Below are 19447 nucleotides of genomic sequence, written 5' to 3'. Positions count from 1 at the left end.
AGTCGGGCCTGGGCCTTGGAGTGAATTCTCTGCTCACCCCTCTCTCCTCCGCCAGCACTAACCCTTTCTTCCCAGGTGGTTTGCAGCGCAGCCTCCCACGGAGCCAGGACCTCGCCAAGCCCCATACGCCCTTGTCTCTCTTCCCTCTGCACAGCTCTCCTCTCCCTCCCCAACTCTCCCGGGAGCCCTGTCCCTCTCCATGTCCCCACCCCCACCCCTGTGCACAGTGCCACTGTCTGCTGCTGAGCCAGACCCCATGAGAGACCCTGCCGGCTGGGGGCAGGGCTGGGCGCCCTCCAGGAGGGGCCAGACTCTTTCATTCCCCGTCCTAGCCTGGGAGCTGCCTCTGGGAATCCCTTCCTCGGCTACCGACTTCGTGGGTACCGGGTGGGGGTGGGGAGCAGGCTGCATCAGGAACCTGGGGAGAGAGTTGAAACCCCTATCCTTCCCCCAGCCTGGAATAGGGAGACACTCCTGACACCCACAGTGGGTATGGAAACATCACTCTACCTTGCAATTTTTGCAGGAGGAAGAAAGAGGAGTTAAAAAAAAAAAAAATCTGTCCGGGTGTGGTTGGTGAAGGATGGGATCCTGGACCCTAGCTCTTCCCTAAGTGGCAGAGAAGAGGGAGAAGGGGCCGGGTGCTGAGTCCCTGGACCGTCAAAGTCAGGAGTGACTGTAGGGGGGAGATTCTGCCCCCACTTAAATCACACAGGACCACCTCTGGGAGGGCTCTTGCCAAACTCCTCCCCAGCCTGTGGGGTCTCTAGCAGCCAGGGAAGGGAAGAGGGGCACCACTTCCCCTCACTAACCCCGCTCTTAATGGCCTTCAGGGTTCACATTTCCAGGGAGAGGGGCAGCTGGGCAGGGCGTGGGGAGGGGGTCGGGTCCCAGCCCGGAAACCCCCTTCCCATCACCAGCCCTACCAAGCAACCGTGACTGCAGCAGCAGGAGGGGACAACCTGGCTCCCCACCAGCAGCGTGACCAACTTGCCTCTCTCCCCCCTCTCTCTCTCTCTCTCCTCCCTCTCGCCTCTGCCCCTTCTCTCCTACCTCCTCCCCTCCCGCCCACTCTGCCCAGTCTTCGTGTGCCCAGGGACCCTGCAGAAGGTGCTGGAGCCCACCTCGACACACGAGTCAGAGCACCAGTCTGGCGCATGGTGCAAGGACCCGCTGCAGGCGGGTGACCGCATCTACGTGATGCCCTGGATCCCCTACCGCACGGACACACTGACTGAGTATGCCTCATGGGAGGACTACGTGGCCGCCCGCCACACCACCACCTACCGCCTGCCCAACCGCGTGGATGGCACAGGCTTTGTGGTCTACGATGGTGCCGTCTTCTACAACAAGGAGCGCACGCGCAACATCGTCAAGTATGACCTACGGACGCGCATCAAGAGCGGGGAGACGGTCATCAATACCGCCAACTACCACGACACCTCGCCCTACCGCTGGGGCGGAAAGACCGACATTGACCTGGCGGTGGACGAGAACGGGCTGTGGGTCATCTACGCCACTGAGGGCAACAACGGGCGGCTGGTGGTGAGCCAGCTGAACCCCTACACACTGCGCTTTGAGGGCACGTGGGAGACGGGTTACGACAAGCGCTCGGCATCCAACGCCTTCATGGTGTGTGGGGTCCTGTACGTGCTGCGCTCCGTGTACGTGGATGATGACAGCGAGGCGGCTGGCAACCGCGTGGACTATGCCTTCAACACCAATGCCAACCGCGAGGAGCCTGTCAGCCTCACCTTCCCCAACCCCTACCAGTTCATCTCCTCTGTTGACTACAACCCTCGCGACAACCAGCTGTACGTCTGGAACAACTATTTCGTGGTGCGCTACAGCCTGGAGTTCGGGCCGCCCGACCCCAGTGCTGGTGAGGACGACTCACTTCCAGGCATGGAGCCTGCTTGCCTTTGTCCCCTCCACCCCCACCCACCCCTGGGTCCCAGGGTGGGGAGCCCCATCCTGTGAGCTCTTGGGGATCGGGAGGTAAAGGAAATTCACAGCATGTGACAGACGCTGTTCTAAGCACTTCACAGTCATTAACTCATCTCCTCACGGTCTATGACACAGGGATCCTTACTGTCCTGTTTTACAGATGAGGACACTGAGGCTCTGTGTGGGTAGGGGATTAAGTTATTTGAGGATTTGAACCCAGCCTCCCAACCACTGAACTGCAGTGCCTCTCCCAGGGGCTTGGGCACCTTTACTCCAGGAACCCTTGGATCCACCAAAATCCTGGGTGGAAGTCCAGTATCCACAAAAGAGCTGAGCTGCTGATGCTGACCGGGCTGAGGGCAACTCTGCAGTCTTCTTTTGCCCCCCCTAGCTGCCCTGCTAGCTCTGTGCCACCCCAGGGCTCCAGGGAGCGCGATCTAACCCCATCTTGTTTGCAAAAGGGGGAGTTGAGGCCCCCAGAAGGAAGGAGCATAGCCAGGTTACATAAGCCAAAGTCAGCTAGAACGAGGATGGGGGGCGGTGGTATTCAGCCCCCACCTGGTGGCAGGGCTGACCTGGATTGGGGAGGGCTCCTGCCCTCAGGGGCTCAACCTGGGAGGGTTCCTGTCCCCCAGACACCTCCATCCCTGCCTCTCCCCTGACCGTTCTCTCAGACCTTATGGTACACATCGTGGATTTTTACCACTCTTTGCTACTTTATATGGTCCCATGGGCATAAGGGACTTTGGTGGGCACAGAGAGGCCAGGGGAGACAACTCGTAGACCCAGCGGGGCCCGGCACGTGTTTCCACTTCAGTAGATGAGGAAGATGCTAAGATGGCCTGGGACCCCCTGTCCAAGCACGCTGTGGCATGGCCCTGAGCATGGGGATGACCCTGTCTCATATCCCCTCTCCAGGCCCAGCCACTTCCCCACCCCTCAGCACGACCACCACAGCCAGGCCCACGCCCCTCACCAGCACAGCCTCGCCCGCAGCCACCACCCCGCTCCGCCGGGCACCCCTCACCACGCACCCAGTGGGTGCCATCAACCAGCTGGGACCTGATCTGCCTCCAGCCACAGCCCCAGTCCCCAGCACCCGGCGGCCCCCAGCCCCGAATCTACACGTGTCCCCTGAGCTCTTCTGCGAGCCCCGAGAGGTACGGCGGGTCCAGTGGCCGGCCACCCAGCAGGGCATGCTGGTGGAGAGGCCCTGCCCCAAGGGGACTCGAGGTGAGTACAGAGGCTGCAGCCAGGGGAGGGATGGGGGCCATGCCCCCAGCAGCTTAGCACAGATGCATGTGTGGGTGGGGGTCTCTACTGCGGAGCAGAGGTTTTCTGAGGGCAGGGGTCATCCCCAGTGACCAGCAGAGCTCTCAGGGCACAGGAGCCACTCAGTGCCCCTGGCCCCACCTGCAGAACCTGCAGGGAGTCCGCAGGAGGTGACCTGGCTCCCGGCCTCAGGCTGACCTGTCACAGCCCCAGGCACAGTCAGCTTCACATGGATGGCCAGCTGAAGTGCAAAAAGGGCAGGGCTGCGTGTCCTGGAGATCTGAGGGGAGGGTTGGCAGGTGCTTCGTGGAGAGGGGGCGTTCAAGATGGGCCTTGCTGGAAGGTTCTAACTCTGGAGGCAAAGACAGAAGGGGGCAGGAGGGAGAGCTCAGGGGAAGTGAGTGGCGCCTCTTTCGACTGTCCAGCCCGCTTCATGTCTGTTTCTCCGTGTTTCCCTCACCTCCCTCTTCGCCCGCTCGTCCCCCACTCTCTGTCATCTCCTTTCCCCCTCTCTGTCCCATCCTTCTCTTCTTCCCTTTGGCTCCCTTGTCTGTTCCTGTCTGTCTGTCCCTGCAGGAATTGCCTCCTTCCAGTGTCTACCAGCCTTGGGGCTCTGGAACCCCCGGGGCCCTGACCTCAGCAACTGCACCTCCCCCTGGGTCAACCAGGTGGCCCAGAAGGTACCAGCCACCACCCCTCGCAGGCAGGCACATGTGCTCGGGCCCAGGGCCCAGGGCCCAGCGGGGGTCGTGGAGCAGCTGGGGAGACATGGGCTGGCAGGTCTGGAAGGCAGGACTGTGGGGTCACCTCCCTGGCCTACAAAGGGAGCAGGGACAGATGGGGTGGGAAGGGGCAGATGGTGATGGGGAAGCGGAGAGAGAGATAGGAGAGGCTGCACAGGCCAGGGAAGCCGGGGAGGGCAGGATGGTCCCTGACAGTCCTGGGATTCCCCCTCCCCACCCCCACCTCATGCAGATCAAGAGTGGGGAGAACGCGGCCAACATCGCCAGCGAGCTGGCCCGACACACCCGGGGCTCCATCTACGCGGGGGACGTCTCCTCCTCCGTGAAGCTGATGGAGCAGCTGCTGGACATCCTGGATGCCCAGCTGCAGGCCCTGCGGCCCATCGAGCGCGAGTCAGCCGGCAAGAACTACAACAAGGTGGGGCCTGGCGGTGGCGCTGACCTGGTATGGGGAGGGTGCCTGCCCCCAGGGGCTTGGGAAGTACCTGACCTGGTACCTCCCAGCCAGGCTGCCACCTCCACTCCTTTCCTCAGAGAGGAAGGACCCCCCCCTCCGCCAAGGACTGCTGGGTCTCACTCCTGTGCTGCCCCGGATGGTCCTGGGGGTTGGGGATCCCTGAGGAATGTCTTGCTGATAGCCCAGCCCTAGGTCAGTGGTAACCGCAGACGAGAGAGCTATCCAGATGTGACAGTATTAGGGTGAGGGAACCGGCACGCAGAGGCCTGGCCTGACATAATCTCCATCTCTTTCTAGATGCACAAGCGAGAGAGAACTTGTAAGGATTATATCAAGGTGAGACCCAGGGGGTCCCAGTGTAAGGACCGTGGGCTCCAGCTGATGGGGGGATTAGGGGTGGAGGTTGAGAAGAGGGCATGCAGAGCCCACCCCAAGGAATTAGAGGGTGTTGGGGGGCTCACAGCACCATGCCCTCTGCCTGTGCAGGCCGTGGTGGAGACAGTGGACAATCTGCTCCGGCCAGAAGCTCTGGAGTCCTGGAAGGACATGAATGCCACGGAGCAGGTGCACACGGCCACCATGCTCCTCGACGTCCTGGAGGAGGGCGCCTTCCTGCTGGCCGACAACGTCAGGGAGCCTGCCCGCTTCCTGGCTGCCAAGGAGAACGTGGGTGAGTGCCACAGTCACCCAGGGCAAACTCAGATACGAACCTTAAACCACGGGGTTCTGGCCTGGAGGCCACAGCGGGGCTACCCGACCCTTAGGCATCTTGCCAGAGTCTCGTTCTGCAGCCTGAGCCCCTGGACTGGGAACAGACCCCAACTGTGTATGCCTTGCCTTCCCCTGTCCCCACAGTCCTGGAGGTCACAGTCCTGAACACAGAGGGCCAGGTGCAGGAGCTGGTGTTCCCCCAGGAGGAGTACCCGAGAAAGAACTCCATCCAGCTGTCTGCCAAAACCATCAAGCAGAACAGCCGCAATGGTCAGTGTCCCCGGCGGGGCCTCGGGTGGGGAAGCAGCCCCACCCCCACCCCCCAGCTCTGTGCCAGCGTCTCTGTGCCATTTGTAGAGGGCAGCGGTGCTGACCTTTTCTCATGCTAGTGTAAAATTTGAGGGGATTCATGGGCCCTGAAGTGCTGCAGAGCCCTAAGGGTGAGCCTTACAGTTGCAAAGCTGGCTCCTGGGCCTCACAGCTCAGAGAGGATGGGGCCATTGAGATGAAGGCTCAGAGAGGTCAGGGGCTTGCCCAAGGTCACACAGTGAGAATGGGTGGGTCAGAGGCCCAGCTTGTGTGTCCTGGCACACTGCCCTGCTGTTTAGAACTGCCTTCAGCTGAGCAGTGGTCTTGTGGACAGGGCTCCCTGACCCCCACCTGCCTGGGCTATGGACTGGCTTCAGAGGTCCCAGTGGCCAGCGTGGCCAAGGGCTGAGGAGCTGGCTGAGCTGGGAAGCCAGGGGCCTGGATGGAGGTGCGCCAGCTGAGGATGCTGACACATCCAAACGTGCCTGTTCTCACCAGGGGTGGTCAAAGTTGTCTTCATCCTCTACAACAACCTGGGCCTCTTCCTGTCCACGGAGAATGCCACAGTGAAGCTGGCCGGCGAAGCAGGCCCGGGTGGCCCTGGGGGCGCCTCTCTAGTGGTGAACTCACAGGTCATCGCAGCATCCATCAACAAGGAGTCCAGCCGCGTCTTCCTCATGGACCCTGTCATCTTCACCGTGGCCCACCTGGAGGTGAGCTGAGCCGTCCCCCTCCCTCCATGGGGGTCCCTGTACCCTCTGTGTTCCCAGGCTGTGTACCTGCCCCTCCATGTGCTCACCTCCAGAACAAGTTATGGGTTCTTCCACTTTAGTAGCTTGGGCCATTTGTCCCCAGAGCTCTCAGAATGTCAACTGGAGCCCCAGACCCCAGGCACTTCTTTGATACTTGGTACCATCCCTGTAGCCAGGTGTGGGGGGTCGGAATGGGACTCCCCGGTTCTGACTCTAGTTCTGACACCCTGGTGCCACCACACAACAGGACAAGAACCACTTCAATGCTAACTGCTCCTTCTGGAACTACTCGGAGCGTTCCATGCTGGGCTACTGGTCGACCCAAGGCTGCCGCCTGGTGGAGTCCAACAAGACCCATACCACGTGTGCCTGCAGCCACCTCACCAACTTCGCTGTGCTCATGGCTCACCGTGAGATCGTAAGCTGGCTGGCGCTCTGCTCCTCCAGGCAGGCCCGATTGCTGGCCTGGCTTTGCATGGCATCCTAGAGAGATCACGGGCAGTACCAGGGGAGGCTAGCCCCATGGGTGTGGGGGGCTCCTGGTCTTGCCTGGGACATGAGGCCATGCGTCTGGTCCTCTATGGCCATGGTCCCACCGTCTCCCAAGGCACTCTGGAGAAGCAAGTTGGTGTTACGTTGGTCATCTCTCCACAAGCCTTCCAGAGCATGAGGAAGTGAGCGCATTGCTGTGTGCAGAGGGGTGAGGGCTGCCAGGTTGGCAGCACCAGAGGTCCTCACGGCCCATGGCCTTGCCCAGGGCCCTGTCTGTGGCTGGCACCTGGCTGAGCCCAGCGTGCAAAACCAAAGGCCCTGAGCGTGCCCCCTGTTCCTGTCCCCAGTACCAGGGCCGCATCAACGAGCTGCTGCTGTCGGTCATCACCTGGGTGGGCATCGTGATCTCCCTGGTCTGCTTGGCCATCTGCATCTCCACCTTCTGCTTCCTGCGGGGGCTGCAGACCGACCGCAACACCATCCACAAGAACCTGTGCATCAACCTCTTCCTGGCTGAGCTGCTCTTCCTGGTCGGGATCGACAAGACTCAGTATGAGGTGGGCTGGGACTCTAGGGCAGGTGACGGCCAGCACCTGGGGGCCGGGAGAAGAAGGGGGACACCTGTCCAGGCAGCAGCCCCTCACCCTCAGTGCTCCCCGCAGATTGCCTGCCCCATCTTCGCCGGCCTGCTGCACTATTTCTTCCTGGCTGCCTTCTCCTGGCTGTGCCTGGAGGGCGTGCACCTCTACCTGCTACTAGTGGAGGTGTTTGAGAGCGAGTATTCCCGCACCAAGTACTACTACCTGGGTGGCTACTGCTTCCCGGCCCTGGTGGTGGGCATCGCGGCTGCCATTGACTACCGCAGCTACGGCACCGAGAAGGCGTGAGTTTCCACCTCCCAGCCCTGCACCCTCCCGCCTGGTTCCCTGCTGGGCGGCACCCCTTGGACCAGGACCCTCAGGGCGGTAGTCCCTTCCTCCTCCTGATCCCAGAGGCTGCAGCCTGCAGAGTCCTAGGCCTTCATGAGTCGCTGGGAATGGCTCCTCGGCTTCTCTCTATACCCCGGCCCTGTTTCCTTTACAGCTGCTGGCTCCGAGTGGACAATTACTTCATCTGGAGTTTCATTGGGCCAGTCTCCTTCGTTATCGTGGTGAGTTGGGAGGTGACACCCCTAGCACCACATCTTCCTTCATCCAGGCTGGCCTTGACCCCAGCCCCTGCCCCCGCCCCCCACCCCACACACACACACTCTCTCTCCACACATCGGAACTGAGCCACCGGCTGAGAGGATGAAAGTGTGCTGGGTCCATGGAGCTCCAGTGCTGAGGGCTGCTCGCCTGGGGGGCTGTGATTTGAGCCCCTACTGTGTGTCAGGCCATGGGCCTTGTCCTCCCAGCAGCCAGGAGTGGCATTAAATTGCCGGTCATGCCAATCAGCTCACCGCTGCACAGCGGGCACCTCAGGGGCAGGTACAGGGTTCTCCCAGCAGAGGCGAGGGCCACAGCTGAGACTTCGCCAGGCTGGGCCCTAGCCTCAGTGCTCACTGAGGGAGGCAGGGCCACTCTCAGCCCAGCCTGTCCCTTGTCCCGCCCCCAGGTCAACCTGGTGTTCCTCATGGTGACCCTGCACAAGATGATCCGAAGCTCATCTGTGCTCAAGCCCGACTCCAGCCGCCTGGACAACATTAAGTGAGCCTCGCCCCTGCCTGCCCCCTGCCCCATCACCCACCCCCGCCCCGCACTGGGCCCACCTCTTCCAGGGTGTCCTAAAAGGTAGTGCTGTCACCTCTGGTGACACACATTGCAATTTTAAGTACCAACAGGGGTGTTTTATTGTGTTCACTATGTACCTACTTAATGGATCTTAGATAGCGTATCATTAGCACGTCCAACCTGTGGTTTTAGGGGCATCGGTATGTAGGCTGAGGCTAAATTCAAAAGGTGAGTCTGTTTAAGGGCAACTTAAAGAGAAATAGGCAGCAAATATAGCCTAAGTGGTCTGGAAATTTAGCAGAAACAATGAAGTTGGCAGAGGAATAACTGATGTTCACAATACCCTGACCCCTGACCCAGTACCTTTCCCTCAGGCCCAGGCTCGGGTGGAGGTGTCCTGGGCAGGCCACTGCCCCCAAGGCCCACTCGGCCCGCTCAGGGCTTTGCAGACAGTGCCCAGGCCCACCCAAGGGCCCCCCTTGTAGGCTGCAGGGGAGGCCTGGGCTGAGGCCGTCCCCTCCGGCGGGTACTTTGACTCCCCTGTCGCCCCACTCCCAGATCCTGGGCGCTGGGGGCCATCGCGCTGCTGTTCCTGCTGGGCCTCACCTGGGCTTTCGGCCTCCTCTTCATCAACAAGGAGTCGGTGGTCATGGCCTATCTCTTCACCACCTTCAACGCCTTCCAGGGGGTCTTCATCTTCGTCTTTCACTGCGCCTTACAGAAGAAGGTGAGGTCGAGGCGGGGTCCTGGGTCACAGCCTCCCTTGGAGATGTTTCCTGGGTACCCAGGAGAAGGCGGCGAGGGTGGAGGGGATTCAGGGGCTCCCTCAAGCCCCCAGTGAGTGCTGCAGGGCTTCTATGGTCAGGTCTGCGTCCACCGGGAGGGGAGCACGAGCTCAGGGTTAGGGAGGGTTTAACCACGGGTGAAGAGGGTTCTGGAAAACAAGATACAGCAGCTTAGAGGAGTGAGAGCAGAACAGATTTGGTAATGGGGAACCCTCACCACCATGAGGGCCACGAGTCAGGCCTGGGAGAGGGAGGACTTTGGGAGCCACCCTGAGGGAGCACTGCCTACATTCATAGTTCTGGAAAGAATTGTGAATTTTGTGGTGATAGAAAGGATCTTTTTAAAATAAATGTGTTAAAATCTGAATCTTAAAAAAACATACAGTCCGGACACGGTGGCTCACGCCTGTAATCCCAGCACTTTAGGAGGCTGAGGCGGGCGGATCACCTGAGGTCAGGAGTTCCAGACCAGCCTGGCCAACATGGTGAAACCCCGTCTCTACTTAAAAAATATAAAAATTAGCCTGGTGTGGTGGTGGGCGCCTGTAGTCCCAGCTACTTGGGAGGCTGAGGGGCTGAGGCAGGAGAATTGCTTGAACCCCGAAGGCAGAGGTTGCAGTGAGCCAAGATTGCGCCACTGCACTCCAGCCTGGGCAACAGAGCAAAACTCTGTCTCCAAAACAAACAAACAAACAAAAAAACCACACATACAAAGGGCTGGGTGCCGTGGCTCATGCCTGTAATCCCAGCACTTTGGGAGGCTGAGGCAGGAGGATTGCTTAAGCCCAGAAATTCAAGACCAGCCTGGGCAACAGAGACCCCGTCTCTATTTAAAAAAACCAAAGGGGACAACAGTAGCTGGGGAACATGGGCAGGGAGTGGGGTACTGGCAGCACCCTCAGGACTGAAGCTGGGGAGACGGAGGGGAGGCATTTGTAGAGTCAGTCCTGGCAGCAGTGCAGGCCATGGAGACTGCTGTTGGACTTGGGGAGTGGTGAGGCAGGTAAGGCTTAAGGCAGGGGATGGCAGAGGCAGTGATCATGAGAATCCTGGTTTCAAGGGAGGAGGTGGCCTGTGTCCCTGCTCTGTCCAACACTGTCCTGGCCCCTCCTTGGACACACGGTCAAAGGCAGTGTTTTCACAGCCCCCACCTCACACGCAGTGACAGCAATGTCCTTTCAGGGGACCCCAGGCCCCTATGGTCTGATCTGGGCCCCTCGGCTCCCCTCCCTCCAACCTCTGCTCTCAGACACCTAGATGTGGACCCTCAGGGTGCAGCCCCCGTTCTTACCTTGGCTTAAATGAGGCCTCCTCTGATCTATTTATTTTTTTAGGTTTTTTTTTTATCATCACTATTATTTTTGAGACACTCTAGTTCTGTCCCCAGGCTAGAGTGCAATGGCGCGATCTCGGCTCACTGCAACCTCCACCCCCCCAGCTTCAAGCAATTCTCCTGCCAACTAGCTGGGATTACAGACGCCCACTGCCACGACCAGCTAATTTTTGTATTTTTAGTAGAGGTGGGGTTTCACCATGTTGCCCAGGCTGGTCTCGAACTCCTGACCTCAGGTGATCCACCCACCTCTGCCTTCCAAAGTGCTGGGATTACAGGTGTGAGCCACCGTGCCTGGCCTCCTCTGATCTATTTAAAATCACAACCAGTCTGGCCAACATGGTGAAACCCCGTCTCTACTAAAAATACAAAAAAAAAAAAAAAAAAAAATTAGCCAGGTGTGGTGGTGTGCGCCTGTAATCCCAGCTACTCGGGAGGCTGTGTCAGGAGAATCGTGTGAACCAGGGAGGTGGAGGTTGCAGTGAGCCAAGATTGCACCATTGCACTCCAGCCCGAGTGACAGTGCAAGATTCCATCTCAAAAAAAAAAAAAAAGAAAAGAAAAATCACAACCTGCTCCCAAGTCAGCACTGCCTAACCCCCTTTCTGGCCATAGTTTTCTCCACAGCACCTAACAGCATCCAACAGCTTGCATATTTATATTTTCATCTATGTTCTGTCTCTGTCTACTGAAATATAAGCTCTCAGAGGTAGGGATTTGTGTCTGTTGTGTTCCATACCTTCCCTGAGGCCTAAATTGTGCCTGGCACATAGCGGATGCTCAATAATGCTCTGTTGATTTTATGAATGAATGAAAAACTGTCAGAGGAGGTGGAGAAAAGGATGGGCCTGAGTAAGAAGAGAGTGAAACCTGATCGGCTGGCTGTTGGGGGACAGGGGACATCAAGGTTTCCGTGGCCTGCAAGTCGCTGAACAGGGGAACACAGTCATTGGAAGCTCGGTCTCCGGCCTCCCAAGGCTGCCTGTCTTGTGACCAGCCCTGTGGGAGACTGGATCACAGAGGAGGCCAGTGTCCCAGCCAGCTGACTGTCCTCCTCACCTCCCAGGTGCACAAGGAGTACAGCAAGTGCCTGCGTCACTCCTACTGCTGCATCCGCTCCCCACCCGGGGGCACTCACGGATCCCTCAAGACCTCAGCCATGCGAAGCAACACCCGCTACTACACAGGGACCCAGGTATCGGGCCAGACAGGACTCCCTGGGGCTGAGTGTTGGAACCTGGAGCCTGAGAGGTGGGGAGTGGCTTGGCCTAGGTTTCTGATCGTGATGATCAGGTGAGCAGTCTCAGAAAGACGCCAGAGGGTGGGTGGCCCAAGGATCCCCTCACATTTGGGTTGTGTTCCCAGAGCCGAATTCGGAGGATGTGGAATGACACTGTGAGGAAACAGACGGAGTCCTCCTTCATGGCGGGTGACATCAACAGCACCCCCACCCTGAACCGAGGTGAGAAGGCATCCCTCTGCCTCTGGCTTCAGTCTCTGGAGGCTCCCGGCTGCCTTGTGACCTCTGATCCTTTGGCCAGGTACCATGGGGAACCACCTGCTGACCAACCCCGTGCTGCAGCCCCGTGGGGGCACCAGTCCCTACAACACCCTCATCGCCGAGTCAGTGGGCTTCAATCCCTCCTCGCCCCCTGTCTTCAACTCCCCAGGTGAGAGCACGGGGGAAACATCCCAGGTTGGGAAATGGAGGGTTTGTGTCCCAAGGGACCTCTGCATGGGATGTTCTGTGCCCCAGAACTGGAGCCTGGACTTGCATTTCGAGCTCATCCTTGCCTTTTCTCTTCTCTCTTCTGGCTGCCACCTGCAGGGAGCTACCGGGAACCCAGTAAGTGTGACTCTTCCCTGGGGATGTTTCTGAGGCTGGGAGAGGGACAGACAGTGGCCTTCTCAGACGGCCTCACTTAAGGAGGAGAACTCGGGATGCCTCCCCATGCCCACATTTCCCCACCCCCCGACACACAGCCTCTGGCAGCCGAATGGAGGATAATGGATGGTGTTCATTGAGTTTGGGCTGTTAAGTGCTGAGGGTCTGAGCACAGGAAAGCGATCCTGTCGCCCAGGCCTCCTCACACTGCTGAGATTCTGAACCTCCAGCTGGGGATGAGATCCTGGGGGAACTGGTCCTTGTCCCCCACCTTTCATCAATACGCTGCTGGGCTGGTGTGTCTGGTGCCAGTGAGGGAGAAAGGGAATGTGAGACCAGAGATCCAGGGGGCAGGGGGAAGCCTACGGAAAACCAGCAAGAATCGAGCCCACTTCTCCACATGGACCGCACCCCCTCACTGCCCCCTAGTGCACCCAGGGCCCCTCTTCCACCTGACCAGCCCCTTTCTGCCCTGCAGAGCACCCCTTGGGAGGCCGGGAAGCCTGTGGCATGGACACCCTGCCCCTGAACGGCAACTTCAATAACAGTTACTCCTTGCGAAGTGGGGATTTCCCTCCCGGGGATGGGGGCCCTGAGCCGCCCCGAGGCCGGAACCTAGCCGACGCGGCGGCCTTTGAGAAGATGATCATCTCAGAGCTGGTGCACAACAACCTGCGGGGGAGCAGCAGCGCGGCCAAGGGCCCTCCACCGCCTGAGCCCCCTGTGCCACCTGTGCCAGGGGGCGGGGGCGAGGAAGAGGCGGGCGGGCCCGGGGGTGCTGACCGGGCCGAGATTGAACTTCTCTATAAGGCCCTGGAGGAGCCTCTGCTGCTGCCCCGGGCCCAGTCGGTGCTGTACCAGAGCGATCTGGACGAGTCGGAGAGCTGCACGGCCGAGGACGGCGCCACCAGCCGGCCCCTCTCCTCCCCTCCTGGCCGGGACTCCCTCTATGCCAGCGGGGCCAACCTGCGGGACTCACCCTCCTACCCGGACAGCAGCCCTGAGGGGCCCAGTGAGGCCCTGCCCCCACCCCCTCCCGCACCCCCCGGCCCCCCCGAAATCTACTACACCTCGCGCCCGCCAGCCCTGGTGGCCCGGAATCCCCTGCAGGGCTACTACCAGGTGCGGCGTCCTAGCCACGAGGGCTACCTGGCAGCCCCAGGCCTTGAGGGGCCAGGGCCCGATGGGGACGGGCAGATGCAGCTGGTCACCAGTCTCTGAGGGCACCTCATGGACCAGGGGCTGGTGGCCCAGGCCAGGGAGGGAACCCTGGGCAGGGCTCTGGTGGGAGAGGGAGACAGATGGAGGCAGTGGCTGGTGGGCCACTCTCTCCAGGTGCCCCTCAGCCATGGGCCCTACAGTCCCCTCAGGGGACTCTGACCTGGGGGCCTGAGGTGCCAGGGTTCACAGACAGGGTTTCCCACCAGCCACACGCACCAGCTCTATTTGGGGGAAGTGTAGTGAGGAGGAGCCCAGAGGACCCCAGGGGAGTGAGGAGGGAGAACTTGGAAGGGTGCAGCCCACTTCCAGACTCTCCCCTCTCCCACCCTTCTACCCTGTGAAGGGAAATGAGGGCTTTAGTTTCCCTGGGCAGGGAGGGGCAGCTTCTGAGGTTGCCAAAGGCCCCCACTGGATCGAACCTGTTAGCTGCTCCTCTCCGCAGCCAGAAATGCTGCCGGCTGCACCCAGAGGGAGCAGTGAGGCAGGACAGATGGACAGGTTCCTCCTGCGCTGTAATTCCCTGCTCCCTGGAGACTGGGAAAAGGCCGCAGGGCAGGGGGACTGGGCGGTGGTGGCTGGTGGTTTAAAGGTTGAACTTTCTCTGAAGCTCCTTTCCCCTTGCTCTTGGTCCCTGCCCCGCAAGCAAACCTGCCCCCTCTGCCTCCCAGTGCACCCAATGACCCCCTCCCTTGGGGCGACTCCTGATGAAGCACAACTCCCCGCAGGGCCCCCAGCCCACAGGGGTGGCCATATTTGGGCAGTTCCCAGTCCTGTGGGCTCGGCTATCTGGGGAGCAGATTTTGGGTCTGGATCTCCCTGGGGAGTGGGTCCTGGGCTTGGATCTTTCCCTGGGGGGCCCTCTTACTCCTTCCTCTCTCCTCCTCCTTCCCCATTGCTGTAAATATTTCAACGAAATGGAAAAGAAAAAAAAAAGACAGAAAAAAAAAAAAGAAAAGAAAAAAAATCTCATCACTTGAAGCCACCGGGAGCCTGCGGCCCGGGCCAGCCCGGGCTTTCTCCGGAGCAGAGCGGCGCTGCTGGCCTGGCAGCCAGGACTTCTCCGTGTACGTGCATCCCCAGTCCCCGCCGGGGCGGGCGGGCCGCCAGAGCAGCTTTTTACAATCCAGAGACAGAAAACAAAATCTAGATGCAACAGCGAAACAAAGAACCCATTTCCTTCCTGGCACCCGTTTCTGTCCCCTCCTTTCCTGCTCCGCCTGCCCGGCATCATCAGCCCTTCTGGGGCGTGTACCTCACTGCCTGCCCCAGGACCAGAGGCCTGTCTCCCCCTTCCCTCCCCACCGGCCCGGGGGAGACCTCTTCACACCCAAAGATGCTTTGTCAAGATGGCTGCGCTGTCCCTTTGAGTTCCTGCTTCTTGTATATTGCTCTGGGGACTCTCGCCGGGGAAGATGGGGCTGATTTCCCACCTAGAGAGGTTGATGGCAGAAGGAAAATGGGGAGGCACTGGGGTTGTGGAGGGCATGGGTATGGCTGAGGAGGGTGCTGGGAACGGCAAGGCGGTCTGTCTGGGGGATGGGGAGGGGCAAAGGTGAGAGATCACCTTCCCTACCCTCCACCTTCCCGCAGGGAAGACGAAGCCAGGTGCCAGGGCTGGGGTCAGGACACCCATGTTCTGGGGGGGCTTGACCCCAAATCCCAGACCCTGGAAGCTCCAGGCTCGGGATGTCTCCTGAGCACCTGTCCCGGCCCCCTCCTCTCCAGCCTGTCAGCCCAGCCTCCCCAGCCCCCTTCCCTCAACGCTAGGGGCAGCATAGCCCCAGGCCACCCTAGCCCAGCCCCTGCATTGCCGTTTCCCCAGAGGTGGACCCTCCACCTCTGCTCTGACCTCTCCCCATCTCTCTGCCCCTCCTTCTTTTCTCACAAGTGCCATGAGTTTTCAAACATCTTCGGGTCTCAGCCTGCTGCTGCCATGAACTTTGTTGGGTTAAGGGGGAGGGGCTCTAGGAAGGAACTGGGGGGAAGGGGACAGGTAGGTGGCTGGAGGGACCCTTTTTGCTGCTAGAAAGCCCCTCCCTTCTCCCGGGGAGCTGGGGCTGGCTTGTCCCCATCAGTTAGGGGAGAAGGGGTCAGACCAAAGATGGTGGTTTGTCCCGTGTAAGGGAACAGGTGTGGGGAAGAGGTGGGGTTGGGTTCCAACTCTGGCTTTTTCTGGTAGAAAGGCCTAACCCATTACACCAGAAGACCATGGGTGAAGTCTAGATGGGGAGGAGAAGTGAGGCCAGGGACAGTCTTGCCAGATGACTCTGAGGAGGGCAAGGGACAGTTCCATGGCCCTTCCTGGACTGCACTAGGCTGGGAGCTCTGTTGTGTGGAGGGGTGGTCAGAGGTCTGTGAAGAGCGGGCAGGAGGCATGAGCAGGCGAGGAGCTGGCCTGTCCCGGGAAGCAGCCCAGCCTGTGGCTGCCCCCGACACCAGGAGGAGGGCCGGGAGAGTTCCAGGGGGCTGAGGCACACAGGGAGGCCAACTTCCTCCCTGCCCAGCCTTCCTTGTATCTCTCCAGACTCGGACAATCAAAGGGAGAGAGGGTGTATCGGGTCCTGTTCCAGCCGGCATCGCCGGGTGGCTTCCAGGCCTCAGAGCTGTGTGGCAGGGCCCCCTGCTGGGGCTGGACATCACTGCAGTCCAGTGCAAAGCCGCCCCCAGAGCCCAGGTGTCCCCCTAACCTAACCAGACCTGGTGCCTTGACGCCCCCACCCCAGCTGGGACGGTACAGAGAAGGGTCTTGGTTTCCTCTCCTACTCCCTTCCTTAGGCTCCTGAACTCGTTTGCTCCTAAATCTTGTTAATTCTTTTTCTCTGGATTTTGGTTTCTTTTGGCTTTCCCTTGCCTTCCCCTTTCTCTGTCTCCAACACTCTTTCCCCATGTCTTTCTGGCTGTCTCTATGTTCCTCTTCTCTTATCCTCAACTTTCTGTCCATTCGGGCCTCCTCCCCACCGCCCACGCCCCAGCCCCTCCCTCCTTGGTCTCCTTTTCGATATGCCAAACCAATTTTGGGTCGAGTGCATTTAACGAGAACAAAACAAAAGGCTCATAACAACAAGAACGTTTCAGAAAAAAACAAAAAGTTTTAAAAAAATTGTTGAGTCAAAAAGTCAAACAATAAAGAAATTAAGATTTCTTGGAATGACAAGAGTGGTGTGACTTCTTGAGTGGGTGAGTAAGAAATGGGTGAATAGCTGGGCGCCGCGGCTCAGGCCTGTAATCCCAGCATTTTGGGAGGCCGAGGTGGGTGGATCACTTGAGGCCAGGAGTTTGAGACTAGCCTAGTCAACATGGTGAAACCCCATCTCTACTAAAAAGACAAAATTAGCTGGGCGTGGTGGCAAGCACCTGTGGTCCCAGCTACTTGGGAGGCTAAGGCAGGAGAATTGCTTGAACCCGGCTGGGAGGCAGAGGTTGCAGTGAGCCAAGATCGTACCACTGCACTCCAGCCTGGGCTATAGAGTGAAATTCTGTCTCAAAAAAGAAAGAAAGAAATGGTTGAGCAGATCTGCACAGGGGCGTCCCCATGGGCTCTGGTCTGCACTCGAGCATTCAGAACCCCTGGCAGAGGCCTGGCAATTATAGAATCATTCACATTTATGAGACCTTGGTAAGTTCCTGGGCCTGGTGGAGCATTTGATGTGCAGTTTCTCTGAATCCTCACAAAATCCTCCCAGATGGAGACAGCGATTAGAGTTCCATTTTACAGATGGGGAAACTGAGGCTTACAGCCCTCAGATGCATGCCCAAGTCTCTCTGACCAGGCCACTGTTCCATGCTGTCTCACAGAAGCCCTTCTTGGCCCAGACGTCTGTCCCCAAGCTGTACTAGAGCAGAGCTCAGGAATTTTACACTGTGATGTCTCATTACAATTGCCATTCCTACACTCCCACACGCTACTGGCAGGGAGCGCTTTCAAACTTGACACACGGTGGAATTGCATCATGTGTATTTCACATTGTCAGTTCACCAACGAACTGCCCGTGCTCAGAGAGAGAGATAACTACTCAAACTACAAGGATCCTTTTCCGGGCCCCTCTGCCTTAAAAAGATACCTGTGTCTAGGACACCACCCACCTCCCCACAGCCACTCCTTCCCAGTCTTCATGGCTGGCTCCTTCTCATCTGACCTCCTAATGATGGGGAACCCAGGGGCTCAGTCCTTAGACCTTTTCTCTCACTCCCTGGAAGGTTTCACCCCATCTCATGGTTTGAAATACCTCCGGGTGGGTGCAGTGGCTCATGCCTGTAATCCCAGCACTTTGGGAGGCCGAGGCAGGCAGATCACGAGGTCAGGAGTTCGAGACCAGCCTGGCCAACAAGGTGAAACCCCGTCTCTACTAAAAATACAAAAATTAGCTGGGCGTGGTGGCGAGCGCCTGTAGTCCCAGCTGCTCAGGAGGCTGAGGCAGAATTGCTGGAACCCAGGAGGCGGAGGTTGCAGTGAGCTGAGATCGCACCACTGCACTCCAGCCTGGGCGACAGAGTGAGACTCCATCAGAAGAAAGAAAAGAAAGAGAAGAGAAGAGAAAGGAAAAGAGAAAGGAAGAAAGAAAGAGAAAGGAAGGAAAGAAGAAAAAGAAAGAAAAGAAAAGGAAAGAGAGAGAGAGAAAGAAACGCTACCTATACACTGATCACCCCCAAACGTAGCTCTCCAGCCTGAACTCCTACCTGAGCTCCAGATTTACATATATTCACCTACCTACCCCATCTCTCTTCCTGGTATCTGGTAGGATCTCAAACTAACCTGACCTAAACTGAGACCCTGGCCTCTCCCACCCCCATCTCTACCACTGCCACCACTGTAGTTCTTCCCACGTGAGGCTTTGAGGCTTCCTCACCTCAACTAAAAGTGAGTCCATCCATACCTTGATTCAAGCTAAAGACCTTGGAGCTTCTCTTGAACTCATCTTGTTTGATACCCCACATCTAATTTGACAGTAAATGCAATGGTGGCTCTAACTTCTAAATATCCAGAATTAATTAGTTCTCACCCATGTTTCACCAGAGCCACTACAACAGTCCCCTAAATATTATAGCTCGTTTGTCCCTCTTCAGGTTTTTCTCAACACAGAAACCAGAGTGATCTTGGTAAACAGATTTTGTCCCTCCTCAGCTCAAAAGTCTCCAATGCTCTCCTATCTCACCCAAAGCACAGGTCAAGGTCAACACAATGGCCTACAGGCCCTCCAACCTCACCCCCTGGCGTCCTCCCTACCTTCCCTCCACTCGCTGGACTCAAACATGCAGGCACCCTCTTGCCTGCCTCAGGGCCTTTGCACCGGCTGTTCTCGCTGCTGGCTTGGGCCCCCTCCCCCATCCCCATATCCACAGAGTTGACTTCCTCTCCTGCAGAGTTTATGAAAATGAAATCCTATTTCCCAGAAGGCCTTCCCAAGCCACTCCAGAACTTCCTAGTCTGTGCCTTGCTCTGTCTTCATAGTACTACTGGCTAGCAATTACGTTTTGCTTATCTGTTTATTATCTGCCTCTTGGCTAGAATGTAAGATCTGAAAATGCAAGGGTTCTTGATCTGAGCCTAGCACAGCATCTGGCACACAGGCGATATGTAAATTTCTGTTAAAGAATGAGAGCTGAATTCAGTACAAGACCCAAAGTGACCACAAGATGAGAGTGAAGGGCGATGGAAGCTCTTCAATAAGGATAAAGAAATATATTAAAAAGAAAAAAAAGAATGATGGAAACTGTGAATCTGCCATTCCCTCAGCGGGTTCAGTTTCACTGTGTGATGCTAAGGTTTTAATTCAGCATGGCTCCAAAAACCTAAGATCAGTATTTCCTCTGGTGCCCAGCTGAAGAAG

At 58.2% G+C, this 19447-nt stretch overlaps 1 protein-coding gene and 1 pseudogene across 9 annotated transcripts in view; both read left to right on the top strand.

Annotated features, from left to right (window-relative positions):
* Nucleotides 1-16767, top strand: part of ADGRL1 (adhesion G protein-coupled receptor L1) — a 58877-nt gene extending 42110 nt beyond the window's left edge. For 4 of the 9 annotated variants that reach the window (XM_024351897.3, XM_024351896.3, XM_024351895.3 and 1 more), the window contains 19 exons: nt 1082-1903; nt 2866-3180; nt 3796-3899; nt 4195-4380; nt 4717-4755; nt 4906-5089; nt 5275-5400; nt 5938-6152; nt 6439-6609; nt 7031-7240; nt 7346-7566; nt 7767-7833; nt 8280-8371; nt 8954-9122; nt 11580-11708; nt 11879-11975; nt 12055-12183; nt 12270-12359; nt 12877-16767. In XM_024351897.3, the coding sequence (XP_024207665.1) occupies nt 1082-1903; nt 2866-3180; nt 3796-3899; nt 4195-4380; nt 4717-4755; nt 4906-5089; nt 5275-5400; nt 5938-6152; nt 6439-6609; nt 7031-7240; nt 7346-7566; nt 7767-7833; nt 8280-8371; nt 8954-9122; nt 11580-11708; nt 11879-11975; nt 12055-12183; nt 12270-12359; nt 12877-13619 (4109 nt within the window). In that variant the 3' untranslated portion in view covers nt 13620-16767. The remainder of the gene's footprint in view (nt 1-1081; nt 1904-2865; nt 3181-3795; nt 3900-4194; nt 4381-4716; nt 4756-4905; nt 5090-5274; nt 5401-5937; nt 6153-6438; nt 6610-7030; nt 7241-7345; nt 7567-7766; nt 7834-8279; nt 8372-8953; nt 9123-11579; nt 11709-11878; nt 11976-12054; nt 12184-12269; nt 12360-12876) is intronic. The other 5 variants (XM_024351903.3, XM_024351902.3, XM_024351899.3 and 2 more) reach the window with 3 other exon arrangements.
* On the top strand, nt 15032-16767 carry LOC104003271 (uncharacterized; annotated as a pseudogene).
* Nucleotides 16768-19447: the final 2680 nt, after the last annotated feature.

This window comes from Pan troglodytes, chromosome 20 (genome assembly GCF_028858775.2).
Source record: "Pan troglodytes isolate AG18354 chromosome 20, NHGRI_mPanTro3-v2.0_pri, whole genome shotgun sequence".
Classification (NCBI taxonomy): domain Eukaryota; kingdom Metazoa; phylum Chordata; class Mammalia; order Primates; family Hominidae; genus Pan; species Pan troglodytes.
Note: the sequence above shows the minus strand (reverse complement) of the source record. Positions and strands in the feature narration are given on the sequence as shown.